At 42.6% G+C, this 25548-nt stretch overlaps 1 protein-coding gene across 1 annotated transcript in view; it reads left to right on the top strand.

Moving 5' to 3' along the window:
* Positions 1-25548, top strand: part of GREB1L (GREB1 like retinoic acid receptor coactivator) — a 3215862-nt gene that overhangs the window by 2775670 nt on the left and 414644 nt on the right. The window contains exon 25 of the mRNA XM_044065377.1: positions 7493-8073. Coding sequence (XP_043921312.1) covers positions 7493-8073 — 581 coding nt within the window. The remainder of the gene's footprint in view (positions 1-7492; positions 8074-25548) is intronic.

Raw genomic sequence — 25548 nt, 5'->3', positions numbered from 1 at the left:
TCCACTGGGGACATACTCCACTGGTGGGGCACATCACAAATAGATCTGTTTGCCTCCCCTCAGAACAGACAACTGAAGCTATTCAGCACAAGAACCCCCCTCTCCCCAAGCCTGGAGGGTGGACACCTTCTCAGTCTCCTGGAAGGGATGTTTCTTTATGCATTTCTCCCCGTCCCTCTCATACAGAAAATCCTGCTGAAAATTCAACAGGACAAATCAAAAATCTTGTTGGTGACTCCCTTATTGGCCAAGGCAGCAGTGGTTCCCCCTACTTTTTTTCTTTAGCCAAGGGCAGTCACCGCAAGTTACCCCACAATGTAGACCTCATCACACAACAGAAGGTATCACTTATCCATCCACACCTCCAAACACTCAAACTTAACCTGTGGGTGATAAACTTCTTATCCCTTTTTGACACCTTTATTCAGAGGACGTGCTTTCTGTCCTGTGGGAGGCCATGAAACCCACTACTAGGAGATCCTACCTATCAAAATGGAAAAGATTCTCTAGATGGTGTCTTCACAGGCAACTAGATCCCTTTCAGGCAGATGTAGCTCTAGTTTTGTGCTATTTGTGTGAACTCCAAGTCTGAACTTTCATATTCATCAGTGAAAGTCCATTTATTAGTTATCTCTGCTTGCTTACCTATTAGTCCACCTTTGTTATCCAGATTAGAGGTAAAACCTTTCCTTAAGGAGGTACTTCATATCAGGCCTCCAAGGAAACCTATCCTTTCTCAGGACCTGAACTTCATTCTAGAAAAACTTACCACTACCCCCTTCAAGCCAGCAACCTCAGCCACCTTGAATATGTGCACTTGGTGAACAGTGCTTCTTGTATCCCTAACTTTGGCCAGACGGGTCTTAGAACTACAGGCACTCATGGCTGTCCCACCACACCTGATATTTCATAAGGATAGGGTCTCTCTTCATACATATACCCATCCTTCATGCCTAAAGCAGTCAATGAACTTTCCCTTAACCACCCCATCCACTTACCCGCATTCTTTCCTACCCTCAAAATGACAGTGAGAGAATGCTCCATTTCCTTGATGTTCACAGACAACTTAGATTTTACCTAGATAAGACTAAGAGCATCAGAAAGTCTAACCAGTAGTTTGTATCCTTTCACCCTAGGGCTTTGGGGAAAGCTGTATCCAAGCGAATAATATCTTCTTGAATTTCAAACACTATTTCCTTTTGCTACTTCTTTCATGGAAAACACCTTCCTTGCACTGTGAGGGCCCACTCCACCAGGGCTGTGGCCTTCTTGGGGGGGCCTTTTTCAAATGATTAGATAAGGCACTATCCTGGAGGCAGCCACATGGTCTTCAGTCCATGCATTCACTAAATATAAGCTGGACAATATCTACAGGGCTAGGGCAGGCTTTGCTAAAGCCATCCTGCATAGATTCCTAGAGAGTTCCTCTTCTACTACCTCCCATAACACATGCTGAGCTTTGATACTCTCCCTCATGTTTAGAATACTGCAACATTAGAATAGTAGGACGTAGAATAGTTATGTAAAATCTTACCATAAACATAGATAGTCCTCTTCCATGTTGCAGTATTCCTATCCCTCCCTCCTTCCCCATTTTAGGACCTCTGCCTCCTCTTCCTTTTCTTCCTGTTCCTTATCCTGATCAGCTACCCTTAGACTGTTGTCTGACTGGGGCATTCGGTTCTGAGGTCTGTGCGTGTGGACGTCACATTTATTGCCCACTGTTTATGGTACTTACGTGTGAGGTCCCACGCGCACCATACAGCAGCCAGGCTAAACATTTGTATATGAGCTGGGCATTCAGGTCACCTCAGGCGGAGGATCTTTCATGTTTAGAATACTGCAACATGGAAGAGGAGGACATCTGTTGCTTTGGTAAGATTTTGCACAACTATTCTTAAGATACAAGTTTTTCTACAGTAATGGACTCCTATCGTGCAGTTTAATTTTACATTTCTGGTGATTGAATTCTGGTGTCTGAGAGTTATTGAGTTACATTGTTGTAATCATTTTACTTATTAAATGTTTTTCATTACTTTACATTGTGGCTTGAAATCAGTGCTTTTTTTTCTTTAGAGATTAGTGTGTGCTTATACCGGTTTGATAATCCCCAGGTCACCTTGAAGGCCTGGTCGCTTCTGGTCATAGCTGTCATTTATTTTGATATTTAATTTTCATAACTGGGCACCCCTTTAGAAGGGCACGAAGACTCTGTAATTGGTGCCAGCACTCCAGTATTATTTTGGGGAAGAGACACTGCTGGAAATCTGTGTCAGGCTTTCCCAGAACTGTTTGGATGTGTGAGATTTAAATTTACTTTGAGTGTGAGTGTTTCAGATGTCTTAAACTGGGACACTTTGCTCTGAAATGTGTAAATAAGAAAATATGTTTGGAGTGGACAGAGGTATATAGTCCAATCACAGGGAAATATAGCGTGTTTCTGTTGTGCTGCTGGGGGAAAATTGTGAAATATTACTCCTGTTTAAGTGACAGTCTCATATTAGAGTCAGTAGTGAGGATTGAAGCTCCTTAGTTACTGATCCTGGATAGTAAGGGGTGCCATTTAATTGTTGGCAGTCCAGTAGGATATTGGCAGAACACCCACTGTAGAGTCCAACATACTGGACCTCATACTTACAAATATGGAAGAATGCTGCCCCCCCCAGTGTTGCATTCTCCCTGGTAGGATCTGACCCTAAAGCTGTCTCCTTTGAAATCAAACTCAACTCAGTTACCCTAGCAAATCCAGTAAAAGGAACTATTCCAAGACGAGCTATTTTTATTAAACAATAGTTTGTCAAAATTCAGTGCCCTTCCAAATTCAGAAAACACAGCAACGTATGCAAAATTGTTCACAAACTCTGTACAACCATGTCAGTGCATAGAGGCTGCTGTACATACTAGAAACAAGCCAAAAACAAATCCCTGGTGGCATCCCAGCTTAAACAGGTTATACAACAAAAGGAAAAACGAATCAGGGAGTGTAACTCTCATAAACATAAGAGCGCCCCCATCAAAATAAACAGGCAGCTATGAGGGCTAATTCAGTAAAGTAAATCCAGTTAACAAGTCAAGATAGCCTCCCAGGGAAAAGGCAACCATAAGGCCTTCTTCAGCTATGCCAGAAACCTCAACGGCAGCACACAGCAGTGTGCTGAACTGGTGATTAATGGTGCCACATTCACTGAGCTGAGCAATATAGCGAATCCACTGGCTGACAAATTGAGTTCTAGCTTATCCCCCAACTCACCCCAGCCACCTGCCATGAAATACCTTCAAACTTAACCCCCTCCAACTATAAATCAAGAGCACGTCCTGGCTGTGTCCGCTAAGGCCAAGAACACAGCCTCAGTAGACGCCAATAATATCCCAGAATTCCTCTTGAATAGTTTAAAACAGGACCTATCAGAGCCACTGGATTTACTATTTAGCTATAGTTATAAAAACGGGTTTGTGCCATGAGAATGGAGAGCTGCAACAGTCATTCCTCTTCATAAGGGTGGACCATCAACAGATCCTAGAAACTACAGACCCATTAGGCTTGGCTTATCTTGTATGCAAAGCCATGGATAGAATTATCATGCGGATGATCAACAAAGACTTTTAAACAATGTATCCATTCCAGTTTGGATTTGTCAAAGGAAGGTCATGCCTACTGAACCTGTTGGACTTCTTTGAGAAAGTCACCAAGGCAATGGATGACAATAAAGTGGTGTGTACTGCCTGCCTTGACCTGGCTAAGGCATTTGGTACAATACCTCACTCTGACATTAACAAAATTATGGAATTGAGCATAAATCCCTATATAACATGCTGGATAGCCAGCTGGCTCACATATAGTAGCCAGGAAGTTAGGATTGGTGAGACCACCCCCTGAAAGAGGGCAGTCACCAGTGGAATCCTTCAAGGCTGTGTGCTGGGCCCATTTCTCTTTGGCATCTACTTCTCAGAAATCAGGGCTAATGTCAAAGGCCTCTGGCTGACCAAGTTTGCAGATAATTTCAAACTGGGAGCAGTCATAAAATCCTCACAAGACACTGACATCTTACAAGAGGTTCTAGCACAGACGGATGACTAGTGTCAAATCCATGGCTTAAAACTCAATGCAAAATAATGCATTGTAGTACCTTTTGGGAGGTCATCCACCCCAGGAAGCTACATCATCAGTAAAACACCCCTAAGAGTTTAACCACTAGTCATGGATCTGGAAGCACATGTAGACATTAACCTGGCCTTTGATTAACAGGTATCCAAGATGTCCAGATGCTAGGAGTATGCGTTGTCCTTCATTATGCCCATCATGGAAAATAATTTCAAGGTCATATTAGAACACACTCTACAAGGGCAGCCACTATTACTACTGCAGCCTTCTTCAGAAACTTCTTAACACACAGTATTTGTGTGGCAGCTAGATGGACATCCACTGGCACATTTTCTTTGCACCACAAGCTGGATGTCATCTCCAGGATTTGGACAGGCTTTAACTCTGCATTCCTACAAGGTTTTTGTATGCCACAACCATAAGGTTTTGGTCAGCTTTGATACAGCTTTTTAGTACTGCCCCTAAATAATGAGTTGTATTACGGAAGTGACCCTTTCTATGAATGTAGTACGAGTTCGTACATTCATTTGGCTATTTTAACCTAGCCAATTTCCCTTTTTGTGCTCAAAGTAACCCGTGCCGTTAGGTTGCTGATTGACATTACCCATCTCATGGTCAAAAATTGAAATATTAGCCCTAAAGAGAATAAATGGGATCATACCATAGATTATTTGAGAGGGGAACCATGCATGGCATAAAACATTTAGGAGCTTCATTTGTTTATTAGTAGTATTAGGGGTAGTCCTAGGGTAAGTTTCCTGTCTCCTATCCATGGGTCTAAGTTGCTGTTGAAAATGGACAGGGCAGAACTTTTTTTTTGTCTGGATGAGGAGTCTGTTCCTTAACAGCGGTATCCTGTGCAGAATATATATGTCCCTCCAAACTTTACTGTTGATGTTACAGAAGAGGTTTAGATCCCTAGACTGAGTTTTTGTAATGACATTTGGATTGCTGATGTGCAGTAAATCCATCAGTAGTAGTTCAGAGGATGCCTTGTACGTCAGACACAGGTCAACTCTTAGCAATCTGTAGGATACTGAGTGTAGTGACGGGGCTTTAAGTCGGTCCATGTAGGACATGTTGTTTAGGCCTTGTATCCTTTTAGTAAAGTATCTTTGTTGGCATTGCAGTTGTTGCATTGCATTTTGTCTGGACAAATATGCCAAAGGGGCATTATATTCTATGATTGGCCTAATGAGGGTAGAGTAAAGCGGGACAATGACATCACTAGATTTAGACACATTCCCAATGTTTACAAGATGTACAGTATAGAAGGACTTTCTTACAACAATAAATGCATGTTGGCCAAAAGTTTGGTCACTGTCCATGCAAGTTCTCAAATCCTGAACAACTGGGTCAACTCTTAAGGGCATATTGTCAATGTAGTTCACTCTGGTAGATAACCTTCCCAAAGATACTGAAATGCATTTTTGGCATTTAGTTTCAGACCATGGTTTTGACAAGTTAGTTGAAACAGACCTTCCTGCAGGATGGCTAAGTCAATTGGGGATTCAGTGACTACTCGTAGCTTGCAGTCATCTGCAACCTTAGTCAGCCAAAGCCCTGTGGTGTTCATTTTTACTTTAGAAAAGTAGATAACAAGCAAGAGAGGTCCCAGCATAGAACCTGGGTGAGTCCACTGGTGACTTGTCTCTTTGTGGAGGTAATTTCCCCTGCATTGATTATCTGCTTTCTGTCTTTGAGAGAGAGCTAACAATCCAGTGGGTGACATAGGGGTTTATTCCCAGCTTGTTTCATTTTTCTGCTATGCCTGAGTGAGTAATTGTCAAAATCGTTGACCAGGTCGTGTTATGCGATTTGCATAATTTTGCCTTCATCCATTGCTTTGATGACCTTTTTCAAAGCATACTTACAATAGTGGTAGATGTTGGAGTACGATCACTGCTGCAGTATAAGGTCTTCCCTCAGTCTCCTTTCCTTTTGCTTACTGTTTTAAGGGAGGAAGATATAATTATCCCATCACGGAAGCTTCCTCACTTTCTCCATCAAAGCTTTATTGTGAAGGTGGAAATGATTTCCAGCCCATTTGTAGTTCTTAGAGACTGAGAACAGGTTATTGATGGCCTTCCTAGTTTAAAAAAAAAAAAAAGAAAGAAAGATGCTATGAGGAAACCTTTGCTGATGGTGTAGAGGGATGTAACCCTAACTGTGACTCTGGTTATCCAGGTTTTATTAGTAGCTGAGGTGTTTGATGGTGCTGGAAGGGGAGGATGTGCATTCCCATTGGGGGGTGGAGGGCAGAGAAATGAATCAAACTAACATAGTCCCTCAGAGGTGGGGTGGCATTACAGAGCATCCTGGGGGGGGGGGGGGGGCAAGCATTTGGTAGCCTTTGTTACTGAGTGTATTGAGTGTATGGTGATTTGTATTCAGAAGGGCAAGGGACCTGTGGTGATGCAAGTGCCTCTTCCCCTGCTTGAGGATAGGGTTAAGGCTGTACAAAAGTCTCCTTGGTTGCTGAAATTCTAGAGATGGTGCAAGTAACCTTCATGGCTGTCTGAATAACAGCTTCTCTCAAGATGGGTTTCCCCTGGCATGGTAGTAGAGTGTGGACCCTTATACAACGGAACAAGTAGCTTGTGTCTGATTGGGCATGACTAGAGGGCTGGAAGGCACAGAGTCAAAATGGCCTAAAGAAAAAAAAAGAAAATACTCTGGGTGCCTTTCTTGTTCTGTACACATTCACCTTTCTAATGTCCACATTGCAGGGAGGATGACCCTCTCAATCTGAAAGTTTGGAAATCCAGTCAAGGGGTGTTATGTCTACCCTTGGCATAATCCTTTAGGATTGCTCTTACTTGGACATGTATAGTTGTGAATATCCTCACTCAGGTGTACTTTGTCATCCTGCCCCACTCCACTTATGGGGGTTGGGGGTAGCCCTTAGTATAATACATTAAATTATAATTTTCATTTATTTCTGCAAATTAGGTTGAGTGTAGTGGATCAGTTGAGTGAAGTAATGATGGGACTATCCCATCATGTTTTGTTGCTTTCTATCATTTGTGAAGTATTTTCAGTAGAAGTCCAGCTAGTGTCTCGCCCCTTCAATATAAACATGTACTAGCTGGGTAAATCTTGGTCAGGATAAAGTTATTCAGAAGTCTTTTGAAGATTCTACTCTATTTGTGCTCCTACATTTATAGGTGCAGCACTGTGAGAGAAATTTGCATTGTGCATTGGTTCAAGTGAGAGGGTTTTCCAGCGAACAAACTGTTTTAACTTTTCTTTCTTTGTTAGAACAGCTTACAGTGAAAAACCTCAACATGTAATTTTTGTGATTTGTTTTACAAGAGTGAAAATTCTTGGGTACAGAGCTTACTACTTTACTGTTCCACTCATTAATTATATTATTTTCTGTGTTAACAGGCTCTGTAACAGAAAATGGTGTGAGCTCATCCTGCACTGCAGACATTTCTCAGAAACATACTTCTTCCCTCCATTTCCGAAACATGGCAAACTCCAGTGACGAATGCACTTATTTCAAACCTTCTACTAGTGAAACCTGCAAGCAAGAATGTGACTCAAAGGTGAATCACCTGACATGTAGTACTGTTCCCAAATCATCATCGACATCGTCCTCTTCCTTATCTTCATCATCCTCATCATTATCAGAGAACTCTCGACAACCAAGTCAGTCTACGAAAGACGGTAAACATCCCCATTTAGCACTGCCACGCATTGTTATCCTGTCAAAGGCAGCTTATAACCTGCTTTCTCCAGAGAAGAGTGGACAGGTGCACTCTGCCTCTCTGTTGCCACACGCAGATGTCTCTTGGGTGCAGCACTTGAGACCTCCATTTCAGAAGGACCTGCATAGCAGGGAGCAGTCACTTTATTATAGACAGTACACAGTTGCTAAACAGCACCATGCTGATTATAACAATCACAGTCAAGGAGGTGCAAGCATTTTCCATCCACGGAGGTTGCTTTTGACAGGACCACCTCAGGTAAATACATCAGTTAAATGAATGCCTTTTTTGTTTGTCGCCCTGTGAATTGTTGCATGAAATATATTCGCTCTATACATTTTATTTCAAGTGTTATTTCTGTTTTGTTGTTTGGAGAAAGAGACTGCAGGAAGATCCTAAGGTTGAGTTATAGATTGACATCCATGTAGTAAATGTACAAATAAATGAGCGTTGACAGACATTGGTTTGCAGCCTGTATTTTGTTTATATATATATATATATATATATATATATATATATATATATATATATATATATATATATATATATATAGAATGTGTGTGTATATATATATATATATATATATATATATATATATAGAGAGAGAGAGAGAGAGAGAGATTGATGTAGATATATAGATGTGTGTATGTGTAGAGTAACTCTTGCCAGTGGAAAAAAGATTCATGTAGTTTCTCCTACATAAATGTGAGAGTCTTTTTTTTGTTTTTTGTTTTGTTTTTTTTTCAAATTTCAAACCCTTATTGAATTATCACTTATGACATAGGCAAATTTACATTCATATAAAAGTAATCAAGCTATATATAGCTGTATATCATATAACCTAAGTGACATTACATAAATTATTCAATTCCTGCATTTTTTTTAAACAAGAAACATTTTTAGTAAACCATCACTTAACTACATAGACAGACATACATTTATATAAATTAAAACAAACCACACTGATACAATCCTAGTTGCAAACATTTTACATCACAAGCTATATTGACACACTCCCAGTTGCAGACATACGTCATTTATAATCTACCCAATCTTTCTCACTTAAACATTGCATAGTTCATTAAAGTCCTGCAGCCTTGTAAACCTCATTCTTCCCTTGTATGTATTGTTCCCACGATTCCCATTTTTTCTTATGTAGTTTGCTTCTACTCTTTTCTAAAGATCTCAGTTCTGGTTGTTTCATCTATCTTACTGTCTTCACCACTCTCAGTATAGTTGGTTTAGATTTTTATTTTCCATTTTCTAGTATTATTTTTTGGCAGCCACCATTATTGGACACAGCAAGGCATTACTTTGTCTAGGCAATTCCGATTCTGTATCATAGCTCAGAAGAATCATCTCCCCCATCAGACCAATCTGCCCACCCTGCAGCCCTAGCAGTGCATCCCGCAGGGAACCCCCAAAGTCCGTCAACCCACCACACGCCCAGAAGTCATACTCCCAACTTACCTCCCTCCTCCCCATCACACCTCCTAACATTTGCTGCCTGCCTGTGGAAAAATTCTCTGGAGTCTACTTGGGGTATAAAAATATCTATGTAAACATTTCCAGGCAAAAATCCCAAATTTTCTAGATTTTGTTGCATATTTGGGAGACATACATATATCCTCCCATTGTTTGTTAGTGAATTGCTTATCCAATCTATCTTCTCATTCCTTTCTAACCTCTTCTGATTTATTCTTATAGTTAATCATGCAGTATTGTATATGCTCTATTAATTATTCCTTTTTAAAAAAGAAATGAGATTCTTGAACTGTTACACCAACAGCATTGTTTAGTTGTAAAAAATATGGATGTTCATCGTGTTACACTGCTGCAGTCATTACACTTGGGTTATCCTGCCGTCAGGTGGTCCCGCAGTCGGCCAGAGTTCCAAAGTCTTGGTCCGGCGGCGGTTGCTGTATACAAGATGTATACAAGATGCATCCGACACCATTTTCTTCAGTCTTTCTTGCCACGCGGTGCCCGAAGCAGAAGCAGTTCGCAAGTGCCGGTTGGCCGACTCCTGAGATTTTCGAAGTCGAATTTCAGATCCGACGTCTTCAATAAAGCTAAGTACCCCGTTGGGGAAACTTTTTTCTTGCCTCAGACCGATGTCAGAAAAAGTTAATAATTGTATTTCTTGTGGGAAGCAATTATCTCATAGGGACTTCCACTCTTACTGTATTCCATGCCTAGGCCCTGATCACGACGTCACTAGTTGTCGGTTTTGTGCTAGATTTAACAAACGCACTATAAAAAGACGTTTTGATTTTGCTTTGCATTACTTTGGCCGAAGGTTCAATTTATAACATGCCGTCAGATCAACCGATGACCGCAATACTGAAAAAACGCAAGGACAAGGATAAAGACAAGCATCCGAGGCCCAAAACCGATGACGAAACCTCTTCTAGGCCAGTCGCCGGTTCGCCGGTTCTCAGTGAGTTGCTTTCGCAGCCCCTGACACCTGCTACCTCAGAGCCACAGGCCGCCTCCGACTCCCACGTGGAGACAACTAGGCCTCTGGAAACATAAGGTATTTGGCCTACGGAAACTAATCCCTCAGATGGGTCCGGAGCCGCTGAGCAGGCATTGGCTTCTGAGGGTGTTTTCAGACCTTCACAGCTTACCATTAAAACAACAGCCAAGACAAAAGTACCATTAAAGACAAAGAAACAAGTACAACATTCTCCTGGACAGTCCTCCATGCCTAAAAAACAGATGCTTAAAATGGCCGAAGACCTCATTACTCTAATCAGGGGTTCCCATCCCCCTCTTGAGAAAAGGCCTAGGCAGGATACAGACTATGATTCCTCAGATCAGGTTTCCATTTCCTCTGATTCCTCTTCAGACCAGAGATGCTCTCTACCCCCCCTATGAGGACTCTAATGCTGAAGAATCTATCCCTTCAGCCTCTCCTCCTGAGGATTACTCTTTTGGGGAAACTTTACATACCATGAGGGAGCATTTTCATTGGGAAAGTCAGGATTACTCGGAATCCAAGAAAAGGCTCAGGGATTTCCTTTTATTGCCTCAGCATAGGCCCTTGGCTATTCCGCCTGTGCTTGATACTGTGGATGATGTGTTCTCTGAATCCAGCTTATCTCCTGATTCTTTGCCCCTGCACCAGCCAAGCCAGATAGATGTTATAGAGTCCCAGACTCTCACAAGTTTCTTTATAAAACCCCTTCGGCAGATCCAGAAACTATTTCCCAAGGTCCAAAAGGGGTTAAGGTTTCCATTGCAAAAAATCCAGTGCCCTCTGACAGAGATTCCAGAGCTTTGGATAGATGGGGGAAGAAAGTATACACTTCTGCAACTTTAGCAGTAAGAGCTTTAAATTGCCAGTTTCAATGCTTAAGTACCAACAATATTTAATGGCTCAGTTAAAACAGAAAATGCTTGCAAGCTCAGAAGCTCCTGATTGTAAAGAAATGCAGTATTTATTGCATGAAGTTGAACAGGTGGGAAAACATACCCTGCAATGTGGTTTTGATTCTTTAGATGCCTCTTGTAGGGCCGCAGTTACAGGTTCTGTGATTCGAAGACATGCTTGGTTAAAAGAACAGAGTTTACCTGATCATGTTAAGGCAAAATTATTGGCAGCTCCTTTACAGCATGATACCTTGTTTGGTGTTGAGGCAGAAGAGGTGTTAAAGAAAATGGTGGATAAAGCTAAATCTATGCAAACAGTCAAGGATTTCTTACAGGTACAGCCACCTCGATTTAGCAGAAATTGGCCAACAAAGAATTGGTCCTTTCCAGTGTCAGACAGGCCACAGAGAGGCAGATACAGACGCCCAAGAGGCAGATCTCACCCCCAAGGCTCAAACAGACAATGACAGTGGGGCACCTCAACCCCAAAAAGAGGTGAGGACAAGTCTCAACCTTACAGGAAACCGTCACAGTGACTTTCCCCTTCGTACGCCAAGCACTTCCCTTTTGTAAGCCCCCTTAGAGGGAAAACTAGCACTTTTTTCTCAAAGCTGCCAAACAATCACCCAAGACAAATGGGTTCTGAATATTGTGTCTCAAGGTTACAGGTTCCACTTTCATACTTTACCAAGGCTAAAAGGAATGCCAGACCTGCCACAAAATCAATGGGCAGAGGCACAAAAACAAATTTCAGCCCTCATGGACATGAGAGCTATTCAAAAAGTACCACAACATGAACAAGGATTTTACTCAAGACTCTTCCTGGTCCCCAGAAAGGACAAGGCCTGGAGGCCCATACTAGACCTTTCAATTCCAAATACTTACCTGGATATTCCGAAATTCAAAATGTTGACATTACAGCAGCTTCTACCCATGCTGGGCAAGAAGGCTTGGCTTGTTACTCTGGACCTCAAAGAGGCATACCTGCATGTCCCTATCAGACAAAATTGCAGAAACCTCAGATTCAAAGCTGGTACAATGCACTGCCAATTCTCTGCACTGCCCTTTGGCTTATCTACTGCGCCCAGGTCTTCACAAAATGCCTGGCACCAGTAATTGCATTTTGCAGACAAAAGGGAATTCAAATATATCCACACCTGGATGACTGCCTCATTCAAGCAGAGACAAAGGACATTCTTCTACAGCATCTGGCGTTTGTAAAGAGGTTGTTAATTTCTCTAGGGTACACAGTAAACGAAAAGAAGTCAAAACTAGTGCCCTCACAACAGATTATATTCCTGGGTGCCAGCTTAAATATAACGACCCAGATGGCTTACCTCACGCCAGACAAACAAGTTCAACTAATTCATTATTTTCAACTACTGGCAAAAAAGTCCCATCTCCCTGCAAGAAAAATTCTGCAGGCCCTGGGATTCATGGCATCCTGCATACTACTAATACCAAATGCCAGACTGCATATGAGGAAATTACAATGGTACCTAAAAAGTGTTTGGACTCAACACTCTCACAGTTTAGAAGCAGTAATACCAATGATTCCCTGCCTACAACAGGAGTTTCGATGGTGGGCACAGGCATGTCACCTAAACAAGGGTCAGCCTTTTACCCTATCCACAGCCAGGCAGACTTTAACAACAGATGCTTCGGATTACGGCTGGGGAGCACACATGGCAGGAAAATGCATTCAGGGCAAGTGGGCCACAGACCAGATGCATCTTCACATCAATCAAAAAGAGATGTTGGCTGTTCAAAATGCCCTAACAGCTTTCAAGGACCTTCTGCATCCAGGACAAGTATTATTAAAGACAGACAACACCACAGTAATGTCTTACATAAACAAGCAAGGAGGCACTCATTCTTATCCACTATGCAGGCAAGCCATGACCTTATGGAACACAGCTCTGATGTATCACGTTCACCTGCAAGCACAATTCCTGCCAGGAAAGAAAAATACTCTGGCAGACGATCTAAGCAGAAATATCGTGGACCCTCATGAATGGAAATTGAATCAGCAAATATTCAGCATGGTAACGCAAAAATGGGGATGCCCAGACATAGATATTTTTGCCTCCCCAGTGAATTGCCAACTACAAAAATTCTGAACAAGGACTTATCACAAGCAAGCATGGAAAGTGGATGCTCTATTGTTCAGCTGGAAAAACCTAAAAGTTTATGCCTTCCTGCCACTGCCTCTCCTTTCAAAGATACTCCTAAAAGCCAGACAAGAAAAAACACAGATGATCCTGATTGCTCCAGACTGGCCCACGCCAGCACTGGTACGCTATCTTAAGGAACTTAGCTCAAGGCCCACCATGGATTTTGCCTCAAATTCCGCATTTTCTGACTCAACAAAACAATCAGATCCTGCACGGTCAGCTCAAAACCCTAAACCTGGCTGCATGGCAGATTCATTAGTCAAACAGGCAACACCTCCCTCTAAAGCTGTCATGAATGTCATTTTGGAGGCCAGGAGGCCTAGCACCAGGAAAGCTTACTCTGAAAAATGGAAGAGATTCTGCACCTGGAACCAGGCTCAAAACTTTGACCCTCTTGTTCCAAACATTCCTCAGATTTTACAATACTTAACTGAGATGCTGGACAGAGGCATATCCTTCTCATCAATTAAGATCCACACCTCTGCTATTTCAGCACATTACAACACGGATCCTCCTTTATTCTCTCATCCCTTACTAAAACAGTACCTCAGAGGGGCTAAAAACATAAGACCGCCCCGGAGAGCACCAACACCAACTTGGGACCTCAATTTTGTTTTGGAAAAACTAACCCTGCCACCTTTTGAGCCAGCCAATACAGCCAATCTAAATTTTTTATCATGGAAAACAGCTCTGCTCCTAGAAGTAACTTCAGCACAAAGAGTCTCAGAGCTACAGGCATTAATGGCAGTGGAACCTTTTATAATTTTTCACCAGACAGGGTTTCTTTAAGGACAAACCCTACCTTTATGCCAAAGGTGGTATCTAGTGTGGCTCTTAACCAAACCATCCATTTGCCAACTTTTTATCCAAACCCCCAGAATAAAGGGGAGAAACTTCTGCATTCTTTGGACATACACAGGCAGCTATGCTTCTACTTGGACAAAACAAAAGCTTTCAGAAAAACTGAGCAACTGTTTGTAGCATATGCTGCAGGATCACCGGGTAAGGCTATCTCAAAGCAGACTATATCCAAATGGATAGGACACTGTATACATTACAGCTACACACAGCATGGAAAATCAGTCCCAAATAACATTAGGCCGCATTCCACCAGGGCAACAGCCACTTCAACAGCCTTTCTCAGAGAAGTACTTACCAAGGAAATTTTGGAGGCTGCAACTTGGAGTTCAGTGCACACCTTTACCAAGCATTACCACCTGCCTCTTTACTCTAAATCTAGAGCAGGATTTGCCACTGCAGTTCTGCAGGGCTTCATAGCCAATCCTAACTCTTTATAGACCAGCCACCCAACCTTAGCTTTGGGATTCTACCCAAGTGTAATGACTGCAGCAGTGTAACACGATGAACATAGTACAGTTTTGTACCTACCATAAATGTGGATGTTCGAGTGTTCACACTGCTACAGTCCAGGTTACCCTCCCTCCATCCCCTCTGAACTAGCTGGACATATCTATACCTTTCTATCCTATACAACCTTTGTGGTGTATTTGCTTGTAAATGAAGGTATTGTTGCTAATTTTATATGTGTATTTTTTATTAGCAATATGTATTGCCTACCTACTTGGGGGCACCTGACATCTGGGGCAAGAAAAACTGAAGAAAATGGCGTCGGATGCATCTTATATACCCCTGGCGCACTGATGTCAGGGAAGAAGTGACAGCAACCAATGCCAGACCAAGACTTTGGAACTCTGGCCAACTGTGGGGACTGCCTGACGGCAGGATAACCCAAGTGTAATGACTGCAGCAGTGTGAACACACAAACATCTACATTTATGGTAGGTACAAAACTGTACTTTTCTCTTTATGCAACCTGTCCACACTGCATTAGCATTTTGCATGATTTGCATTCATTAGGAAATCTAATCTAAAGATCTCTTAAGGTGTGATCACTAGGACCTCATATGTCTAGTCAGTACAACCACTCAGTTGAAAAAGCTTTTTCTTTCTCCCCCTTACTTTCCATCATACTTGGCTTTTCCCACCCAGTCATTAACAAGAAGAAACCCTGGGTAGTTCAAGCTCATGGCTCAGCCTGTTGTGTGTGTTTTCACAGTGATATTTTGGGCCACCTTCAGCTCCATTTTGATGTGAAACTGAGAAAGTAAGCTCTAGTTCTTAAATTAACTTGATTTTTATCAATTTTTAATACATATTTGTTTTTGTTGTTAACCTTGTGAGCCGTATGTGTATGTAGGCCGTAATGCTGATGTTTTCCTGGTGTGGTGTAAGGCAGTTTAGCCTATAGATGGGCTACATAGTGCCTTTGTACTTTACATGGGACATAACACATCCTGGCTTACCATCAGCGCCAATTTCTGTCATATCACAAAAAGGTATGACAAGTAGCAAAAATTCTTTTTTTTTTTTAATTACAAAAATTTCTTGATGAAAAAGGCCCTGTTGGGCAAATAGCCAACACCCAATCCATACTCTCCCTAAGAATCTGACACTGAGTCCATAATGTCAGCATGACCTGCTGTTAGTGAGGCTGGTAAACAAACTTAAGGCAGTAGTCCACAAAGAAGGAACAACCCTCCACCACACTACATCTTCAGCAAGATGGAGGCAAAGTTCTAAAACAGTACAGCCGGCATCTTGGATGTTGATTACAGGTTAATGTCCTTCTTGATCTCTTAGGGTCTGTCTTCCTAAAACCCATCTGGGTACAGGCCTCCCACACCCAAGTCTAGGTTTCACATCCTACTATTGACAATGATAAATTAATGGAAGCCTTGATTAGGACTCAAGGGAGGAAGATGTCATGCACCATCTTTCACACTTTTCAGGATGCATGGAAAGCTTAAATGAAAAGCAAAGTTGTGTCTTTCACTCTGCTACCACAGTCATATGAAGCTTTGTCAGTGGTTTTCTTTCTACCTGCAATGCTGATATCCAGGTTGCAGTTGCAGAGGGCTCCCTTTGTTGGGCCAGTGAAGAGTGCCTTGCATCATGTTTTTTTATGGTCTTGTGATGTGACTCTACTGCCTACAACCCCTCCCCAAGCAATGTGGTGCCGGCATTATTAGTGCTGTGCATGGCTCTGGAGATGCCATATCTGGACCTGCAAATCCACACTCCACGTTCTCAGAATCAGTAATGCAAACATACATATTGCCATTGTTTTTAATGCCAGTCCTTCCAGCACCTACAGCACAACGCATCTACCTAACCCATAGTATTTTAGCATTGGAAAATTCCAGAATGTTATGTAGTTCATTGTGTGCTTGTCTTCTTTGTGTTGGTGCAAATGTATTGGCACCAAACATAACACAGTCTCTGTTGCAACCTGAGTATATGGGGCCTTTTTAACTTATTAGTCAGATGTCCTCATCAAATCCTGCTGCCCAGTCAGCTCTGCTGGAACTTCCTCACCAAGGGCATTCTGTTAAAAGGCTATCCCGATATTGCGATTCTGAAGTGCAGTCCCCAAAAAGGCCAGAAAAGAGATTGGAGATGAAAAAACACCTGGCATCACCTCTAGACTCCCCATTAGTAGCCCACAATCTTCATTGTCACCAACGGAGAACCCCAAATTTTGAGTACTTGCACATGCTGCAAAAAAAAGGTGTGTTCTACAGACCTCATCAGTTTCCTGCAAAGAAGGTTGCAGCAGGTTCACTCTACAAGTCCTCCTTTGTAGTCCCCCCTTGGTTGACATCCTGGATGATGTTGCTAAGGTGGCTGAAACAACCTGGGAACAGTAGCTCAGCTCCCACATAAGGCAGACTGCATGGTCCACCCTCTTGTAGTCTACATGAGCTTCATAAACATGAGTCTATTGCTTCCACTGCAGCCATGTGTAAGGCTTCTGCACCAAAGAGCCTAACTCTGCTGGACCATTCTCCCAGGTGGGGAATCTGAGGTGCATTTGTGTCCTCTACAATCATTTCAGATGTTGATCACTCTTAAACACATAGCTTGTTTTCAGCAGGATTTATTCACTGAAATGCCTCAGTGTGATGGAAGAGCTACCAGATGGGCCACCCCGCCAAAGGAAAAAGCTCAAGGCTTAGAAACATGACCAGTCTGTGTAGACTATGGAGTGGGGCTTGCAGCCAGAGCTACAGGGTTTGGTGTGTAGCACTAATCTGGCATTTCTCGCAGTATTTGCCTGACTTCGTAGATCATACTAGGACTTTCTTGGATGCCATCTTCTACTCCCTAGTTTAGTGAAGTCATATAAGGAAGACCCTCTCACTTTTGGAAGTAAACTTTCATTCTTCGCAGTGAATAGCGTAAGAGAATGTGTAGGCACTAGCATTGGATGTGCTTGGTTGTAAACACAGAGAAAAGCATACCATCTTAATTTTTAAGTGTCACAGGAATAAATGATGATCATTATAGTCACTGTTGTATTACTGAGTCTTGTGAATTCCTGCCTGCTGGAAGCCTGTTGTTGGCTCAAGTACCAGAAAATCCCAAGCTAATGGATTCCCTCCCTGTCTCAGTAGCAGGATGTTCATCGTGTTTCACTGTTGCAGTCATTACTCTTGGGTTATCCTGCTGGCAGGCGACCCGCGGTCAGCCAGAATTCCAAAGTCTAGGTCCGGCGTCTGTTGCTGTCGCCTCTTCCCTGACGTCAGTGCACCAGGGGTATAAAAGATGCAGCCGACGCCATTTTCTTCAGTCTTTCTTGCCACGCGGGGCCCAAAGCAAAAGCATTTCGCAAGTGCCAGTCGGCCGACTCCTGAGATTTTTCACAGACGAATTTCAGATCCGAAGTCTTCACTAAAGCTAAGTACCCCATTGGGGAAACTTTTTTTCTTGCTCCAGACCGATGTCAGAAAAAGTTAACAATTGTATTTCTTGTGGGAAGCAAATACCTCATAAGGATTATCACTCTTACTGTATTCCTTGCTTAGGCCCTGATCATAACATTGCTAGCTGTCGGTTTTGTGCTAGATTCAACAAACGCACTATTAGTCGTCGGTTTAATTTTACTTATTACTTTGGCCGAAAATACAATTACATAATGCCGTTGGAACAACCAACGACCAGAGTTTCTAAAAAAACGCAAGGAAAAAGAGAAGGACAGGCATCCGAGATCCAAAAATGTTGACGAGGCTTCCGCTAAGCCAGTCGCCGGTTTGCTGGTTCTCAGTGAGGAGCTTTTGCAGCCCCTGACAACCCACTACCTCAGAGCCACAGGCCGCTGATGACTCCCACGTGGAGCCAGCTAGGCCTCTGGATACTCAAGGTATTGGACACTCTGAAATCTTTCCCTCAGATGGGTCCGGAGTCGCTGAGCAGGCATCGGCTTCTGAGGGTGTTTTCAGACCTACACAGTTATATGTAAAGCCTACTTCAGCTTCAAAAGCAAAGGCTACAGCAGCTTTAAAGACAAAGAAATAAGTATAGCATTCTTCAGAACAGACTTCCATGCCTAAAAAAACAGATGCTCAAAATAGCTGAAGACCTTATTACCTTGAATCAGGGGTTCCCATCCTCCTCCTGACAAAAGGCCTAGGCAAGAGACAGACTATGACTCTTCAGATCAGGTTTCAATTTTCTCTGACTCCTCTTCTGTACAGGAATACTGTATTCCTCCCTATGAGGACTCTGATGCTGAAGAATCCATTCCTTCAGCCTCTCCTCCTGAGGATTTTTCTTTTGGGGAAACCCTGCATACCATGAGGGAACACTTCCACTGGGAGAGCCAAGATTACTCAGAATCAAAGAAAAGGCTCAGAGATTTTCTTTTACTTCCTCAGCATAGGCCTCTTGCTATTCCCCCTGTGCTAGACATTGTAGATGATGTATTTTCAGTCCGGCCTTTCTCCAGATTCCTTACCCTCCAGCTCCTGTTAAGCCAGACAGATATTACAGGGTTCCTGATTCTCATAAATTTCTTTATAAAAACCCTACTGCTGACCCAGAAACTATTTCTCAGGGTCCCAAGGGGGTTAAGGCTGCTACTGCTAAAAACCTTGTCCCTTCTGACAGGGACTCAAGGGCACTAGACAGATGGGGTAAAAAGGTTTACACTTCTGCTACTTTGGCTGTGAGAGCTTTAAATGGTCAATTTCATATGATTAAATATCAGCAATACTTAATGTCACTGTTAAAACAGAAAATGATGACTAATTCTGATTGTACAGAAAATAAGGAAATACAGTATTTATTGCATGCAACCGAACAAGTGGGAAAGCATACATTGCAATGTGGTTTTGACTCTCTGGAGGCCTCCTGCAGGGCCGCAGTTACGGGTTCTGTCATTAGGAGGCACGCTTGGTTAAAGGAACAAAATCTGCCTGATCATGTTAAAGCAAAATTACTAAATGCTCCATTACAGCATGATACTTTGTTTGGTGTTAAAGCAGAGGAGGTTTTGAAGAAAATGGAAGACCAAGTGAAATCTATGCAAACAGTAAAGGATTTCTTACAGGTGCAGCCACCAAAATTTAGCAGGAACTGGCCTACAAAGAATTGGTCCTTTCCAGTGTCGGACAGGCCACAAAGAGGCAGATACAGATGTCCCAGAGGCAGATCCCAGCCCCAGGGTTCATACAGCCCTAAACTGCGGGGTGCTTCTACCTCCAAAACTGGAGAAGACAAAGCACAGCCATACAGGAAACAGTCCCAATGACTTGCCTCTGCCAGCACCAAGCACTTATCTTCTTGCAGCCCCCTCAGTGGGAAAACTATCACGTTTCTCTCAAAATTGGCACATGATCACCCAGGACAAATGGGTATTGAATATAGTGTCCCAGGGCTACAGGTTCCACTTTCGCACCCTGCCAAAGGCAAAAGGTATGCCAAACCTGCCTCTCAATCAATGGGCAGAGGCACAAAAACGAGTTTCGAGCCTTATGCAAATGAAGACCATTCAGCAAGTACCACAGCAAGAGCAGGGACAAGGATTTTACTCAAGACTTTTCTTAGTCCCCAGAAAGGACAAAACTGGAGACCAATACTGGACCTGTGTGTTCTAAATACGTTTCTGGACGTTCCAAAATTCAAAATGTTAACTCTGCAGCAGCTTCTGCCGATGCTGGGCAAGAAGGCTTGGCTTGTAACTTTGGACTTAAAAGAGGCATACCTGCATATACCAATCAGACAGTCTTGCAGAAGATACCTCAGATTCACAGCTGGTTCAATGGACTACTAATTGTCTGCATTGCCCTTTGGCTTATCTACTGCGCCCAGGGTCTTCACAAAATGCCTGGCACCAGTAATTGCATTTTGCAGACAAAGAGGAATTCAAATTTATCCCTACTTGGATGACTGCCTTATACAAGCAGAGAACAAGGACACTCTACTAAAGCATCTGGCATTCGTAAAAAGATTATTAATTTGCCTAGGGTACACAGTAAATGAAAAGAAATCAAAACTAGTACCCTCTCGAGATAATATTCCTGGGTGCAAGCTTAAATACAACTGCCCAGATGGCTTATCTCATGCCAGACAAACAAAGACAACTAACTTCTTACTTCAAAATGTTGGCAACAAAGACCCAGTTATCTGCAAGAAAAATTCTGCAGGCTTTGGGCTTCATGGCATCCTGCTAATTCCATATGCCAGGCTGCATATGAGGAAACTTCAGTGGTACCTAAAAAGTGTCTGGTCTCAACATTGTCAAAACCTGGAAGCATTAATTACCCTCATTCCTTGCCTGCAACAGGAGTTTCTATGGTGGGCTCATGCCTGTCACCTCAACAAGGGACAGCCTTTCACTCTACCCACAGCCAGGCAGTCAATAACAACAGATGCATCAGACTATGTCTGGGGAGCACACATGGCAGGAAAATGAATTCAGTGCACATGGCCCACAAGCTAAATGCATCTACATATCAATCAAAAAGAGATGCTAGCTGTTCAGAATGCCCTGACAGCTTTCAAGAATTTACTCCATCCAGGACAACTACTGTTAAGGACGGACAGTACTACAGTCATGTGGCACATAAACAAGCAGGGAGGCACACATTCCTACCTCCTCTGCAGACAAGCCATGACTTTATGGAACACAGCATTGACTTATCAAGTACACCTGCAAGCACAATTCGTGCCAGGAAAGAAGAATACTCTGGCAGACAAACTAAGCAGAAACCTTACGGATCCCCATGAATGGAAACTGGATCCACTAGTCTTCAGCCTGATAACAAAGGAATGGGGATGCCCAGACATAGATCTGTTTGCCCTCCCTCACAACTGCCAACTACAGAAATTCTGCACAGGGAATTATCTCAAGCAAGCATGGAAAGTGGATGCTCTGTCATTCAGCTGGAAAAGTCTAACAGTATATTCCTTTCCCTTCTGCCTCTCCTCCCCAAGGTACTCCTAAAGGTCAGACAAGAGAAGCCAAAAATGATCCTGGTTGCCCCAGACTAGCCACACCAGTACTGGTACCCAATCCTAAAACACTTTTCTCAAGTCCCAGCCTGGACACTGCCTCTTATTCCTCACTTACTGACCCAGCGAAACAATCAGATTCTACACAGCCAACTCAGGACCCTAAATCTGGCAGCATGGCGGATAATGTAACCATTCAAAACACACCTCTCTCTATAGCAGTGATGGATGTTATTTTGGAGGTCAGGAGGCCCAGTCCCAGAAAATCTTATGCAGACAAATGGAAAAGATTCTGTGCTTGGAACCAGGCACAAGGACTTGACACATCTGTACCAAATATTCCTCAGATTTTACAATACCTGACTGAGATGCTAGACAAAGGCCTATCCTTTTCATCAATTAAAATTCATGCCTCAGCCATTTCAGCTCATTACAATACGGAACCTCCTATTTTTTCCCATCCATTGATAAGACAGTACCTCAGAGGGGCCATAAACATAAGACCTCCAAGGAGAGCCCCAATACCTGCATGGGACCTCACTTATGTCTTGGAAAAACTCACACTGCCGCATTTTGAGCCAGCCAGTACAGCTGATATAAAGTTTTTATCTTGGGAAACAGCTCTGCTCCTAGCAATAACCTCTGCAAGATGAGTTTCAGAGCTACAGGCACTCATGGCTGTGGAACCTTTCATCATTTTCCACCCAGACAGGGTTTCTCTAAGAACGAACCCTACATTTATGCCTAAGGTAGTGTCCAATGTGGCCCTCAACCAAACTATTCATCTGCCTATCTTTTATCCAAACCCACAGAATAAGGGTGAAAGACTTCTGCATTCCTTGGACATACATAGACAACTACGCTTCTACTTGGACAGAACTAAAGCTTTCAGAAAAACTGAGCAACTTTTAGTGGCATATGCTGCAGGATCTCAAGGAAAGCCTTTCTCAAAACAGACTTTCAAAATGGATAGGCCACTGCATTTGTTTCTGCTACTCACAACATGGCAAATCCCAAGGCCATTAGACCTCATTCTACCAGGGCAGCAGCCACTTCAGCAGCCTTTCTCAGAGGAGTACCAACCAAAGAAATTTTAGAGGTTGCAAACTGGAGTTCAGTGCACATTTTTACAAAGCACTACCATTTACCTCTCTACTCTAAATCCAGATCAGACTTCACCACTGCAGTTTTGCAAGGCCTTATAGCCTCTCCTAATCCTCTTTAGGCCCAGCCACCCAGCCTTAGCTTTGGGATTCAACCTAAGAGTAATGACTGCAACAGTGAAACACGATGAACATAGTACAGTTGTGTACCTACCATAAATGTAGATGTTCGAGTGTATTCACGGTTGCAGTCCAGGTTACCCACCCTCCATCCCCCTTTTCTTTGCTGGGACTTACCTATACTTCTCTATCTTATACAACCTATGTGGTGTATTTGCTTGTAGATGAAGGAAAAGTTTATTTTAATGCATGCATAATTATTGACATAATAATTTTAGCCTATTTTGGGGGCACCTGACATCTGGGGCAAGAAAAACTGAAGAAAATGGCGTCGGCTGCATCTTTTATACCCCTGGCGCACTGACGTCAGGGAAGAGGCAACAGCAACCGATGCCGGACCTAGACTTTGGAATTCTGGCCGACCGCGGGTCGCCTGCCAGCAGGATAACCCAAGAGTATTGACTGCAATAGTGAATACACTCTAACATCTACATTTATGGTAGGTACACAACTGTACTATGTATGGGTATAAACGTGTCATTCATCTGTGCCATATTCAGTTATTTCTTGCTGTGCAGCAAATGTTCTTCACATTTAACAGCATCATCAGTCTGTTGGTTGGCCCCTGACCAGGCAGTTGCAGCTAAGTACCTCAAAGGGGACCCTTAAAATTCTTATTGTTACAATTGTTGATGAATGTCATTTAAAGTAAGTAATTGACTTCACTGTGGAAAACACTCCATACAGGGGCAGTAATTCATCTTGTGTGTTCTGATTAGGCCTGGAGCATGACATCCCAAACTGTTAGCACTGCGCCTTGTTTAATGACAGAACAATTAGGCATAGGACCGACCCCCTTAATAGATATATTAATGAAGGTGGTGTTAGACCTTCTTACACTGTGGCATCTGCAGGCTGCCTTACTGATGTTCCTAATAAGCACCAAATAAAAAGAGCTTTTGAAGGAGAAGGATGTCAGGGGAAGACGAGTGACATCCCCATGTTGTCTGTCTCCCCACCTCAACTCAAAATTGTTAACGTAGGCGAGACACATTCACAGCCTCCTAAACCAATGACTTGTGGGCCCGAGTTCTCTGGTACAACCACTTGGGAGATTACCATTCTTTAGCACCCTCCCATGTCCTTGTGAGCCAAAACCAGTACCAATGTTTGTTGGTGCTCTGCTTCTGGTGCTAGGATCTTTACGGAGGAAGAGGGCAGAATCCCTCTGGTTATCATAAGGGAAGAAATACCTGGAAAATTGGGTCAAGGTCACTGCCACCCATGTCCTGATTTACTCACCCTAAAGCAAAAAGCACAGCCAAGGTTGCACCTGGCTTTGCTGCCCATGTCGCTGGCTTTTTTGGCCAAGTTCTTACCACAGGACCTTTATTAGTATGGTGCAGGATTTCATGGACTTCATGAAATCCAGGCAGCCTTCCCTGGAAAGGATGCTCTGTATGGAAATTCCTCTGGTAAAATAAAAAAAAAGAGATTACCCCAGAGGGATTCCAGTTCCACTGCATCTAATGAAGAAGAATTTGCATGTGTTGAGCACCTACCCTCCCAACAATACTGTGATGCTGATTCCGAAGACATCTTGTCCTCAGCCTTACCCTTTAGGATCTTTCTTTTGGGGACACCCTACACAGAATGAAGGAGCACTTTAATTGGGGATCTAAAGAGTTGGCTTAGGCCAGAAATAGACTGCTTCTAAGACTACCTGAACCCAGATTCCTAACTACCCCTTCATTCCATGTAGTCTTGAATGATGTGTTCTCAGACATGCTAGTTTTCTCTTTTTTAACTTCTCTTTCTGTTTTATAATGAAGTCTGTCCTGTAACGTAACTGGTCTTTCACTTAAGCATTACCGTATTTCTTATTGTTTACCTATATTCTGTTACCAGACCTTTGTATGGAAGTTAGTTTGTAACCTGCAGTCCAGATTTTTAAATTAACTTTCCTTCCTTAGTTATGTGCTGTCAATACCTTGGTTGCTTTGCTAATTTTTTTCCAGTAAGTTCCAGCTCCCTCTTTATTTTCTGACCTTACTTGCAGTCATCCATAAGGTAAAATTTCCTTTTTCTTGATTCCAGTGTTGGTTTAATTCTTAGAATACTTTCTTCAACTTTATGAACATAATGTTCTATATGGTGGTGGTTCTCTTCAAGGACCTGCATCCAGAAATCTCAAAACTCACCCCATTTTATCATCCCATTCCACTTTGATTTTTAATATGTGCTTGTATTACGTACATGATCCCTAACTGCATATCTCTAGTATTCCTTTAAATCAGATCATTCTCAACCACATTGTTCTAGGAGGAGAATCAACATATCCCACTTAACTCTTGTCCTTTTCCCCTCCCAAATTCACTTCATCTCATCTCTTTGATAAAAATATCACTAACCTGTATATAAAATTAAAGGGACTAAACATTTTCACTTCTTGTATCTTATTATCCATATTCATATCCAAAAGCATCCACCTTGTCTGTTTTTGTGTTATCTTTTGTTTAGTGTCTTCCCACATGTACTTAGCTGCCATAAAAGAATAATTTTTAATCCATACAGCTAAGTACCTCATCTTGTATCCCCGTTAATGTAAGTGTTACCGTAACAATTCATTTGTAGGTGCATAATTTACC

Source organism: Protopterus annectens, chromosome 3.part0 (genome assembly GCF_019279795.1).
Source record: "Protopterus annectens isolate FY-2018-M chromosome 3.part0, PAN1.0, whole genome shotgun sequence".
In the NCBI taxonomy this organism is placed as follows: Eukaryota; Metazoa; Chordata; order Ceratodontiformes; family Protopteridae; genus Protopterus; species Protopterus annectens.
This window is presented reverse-complemented; position numbering and strand designations above follow the sequence as displayed.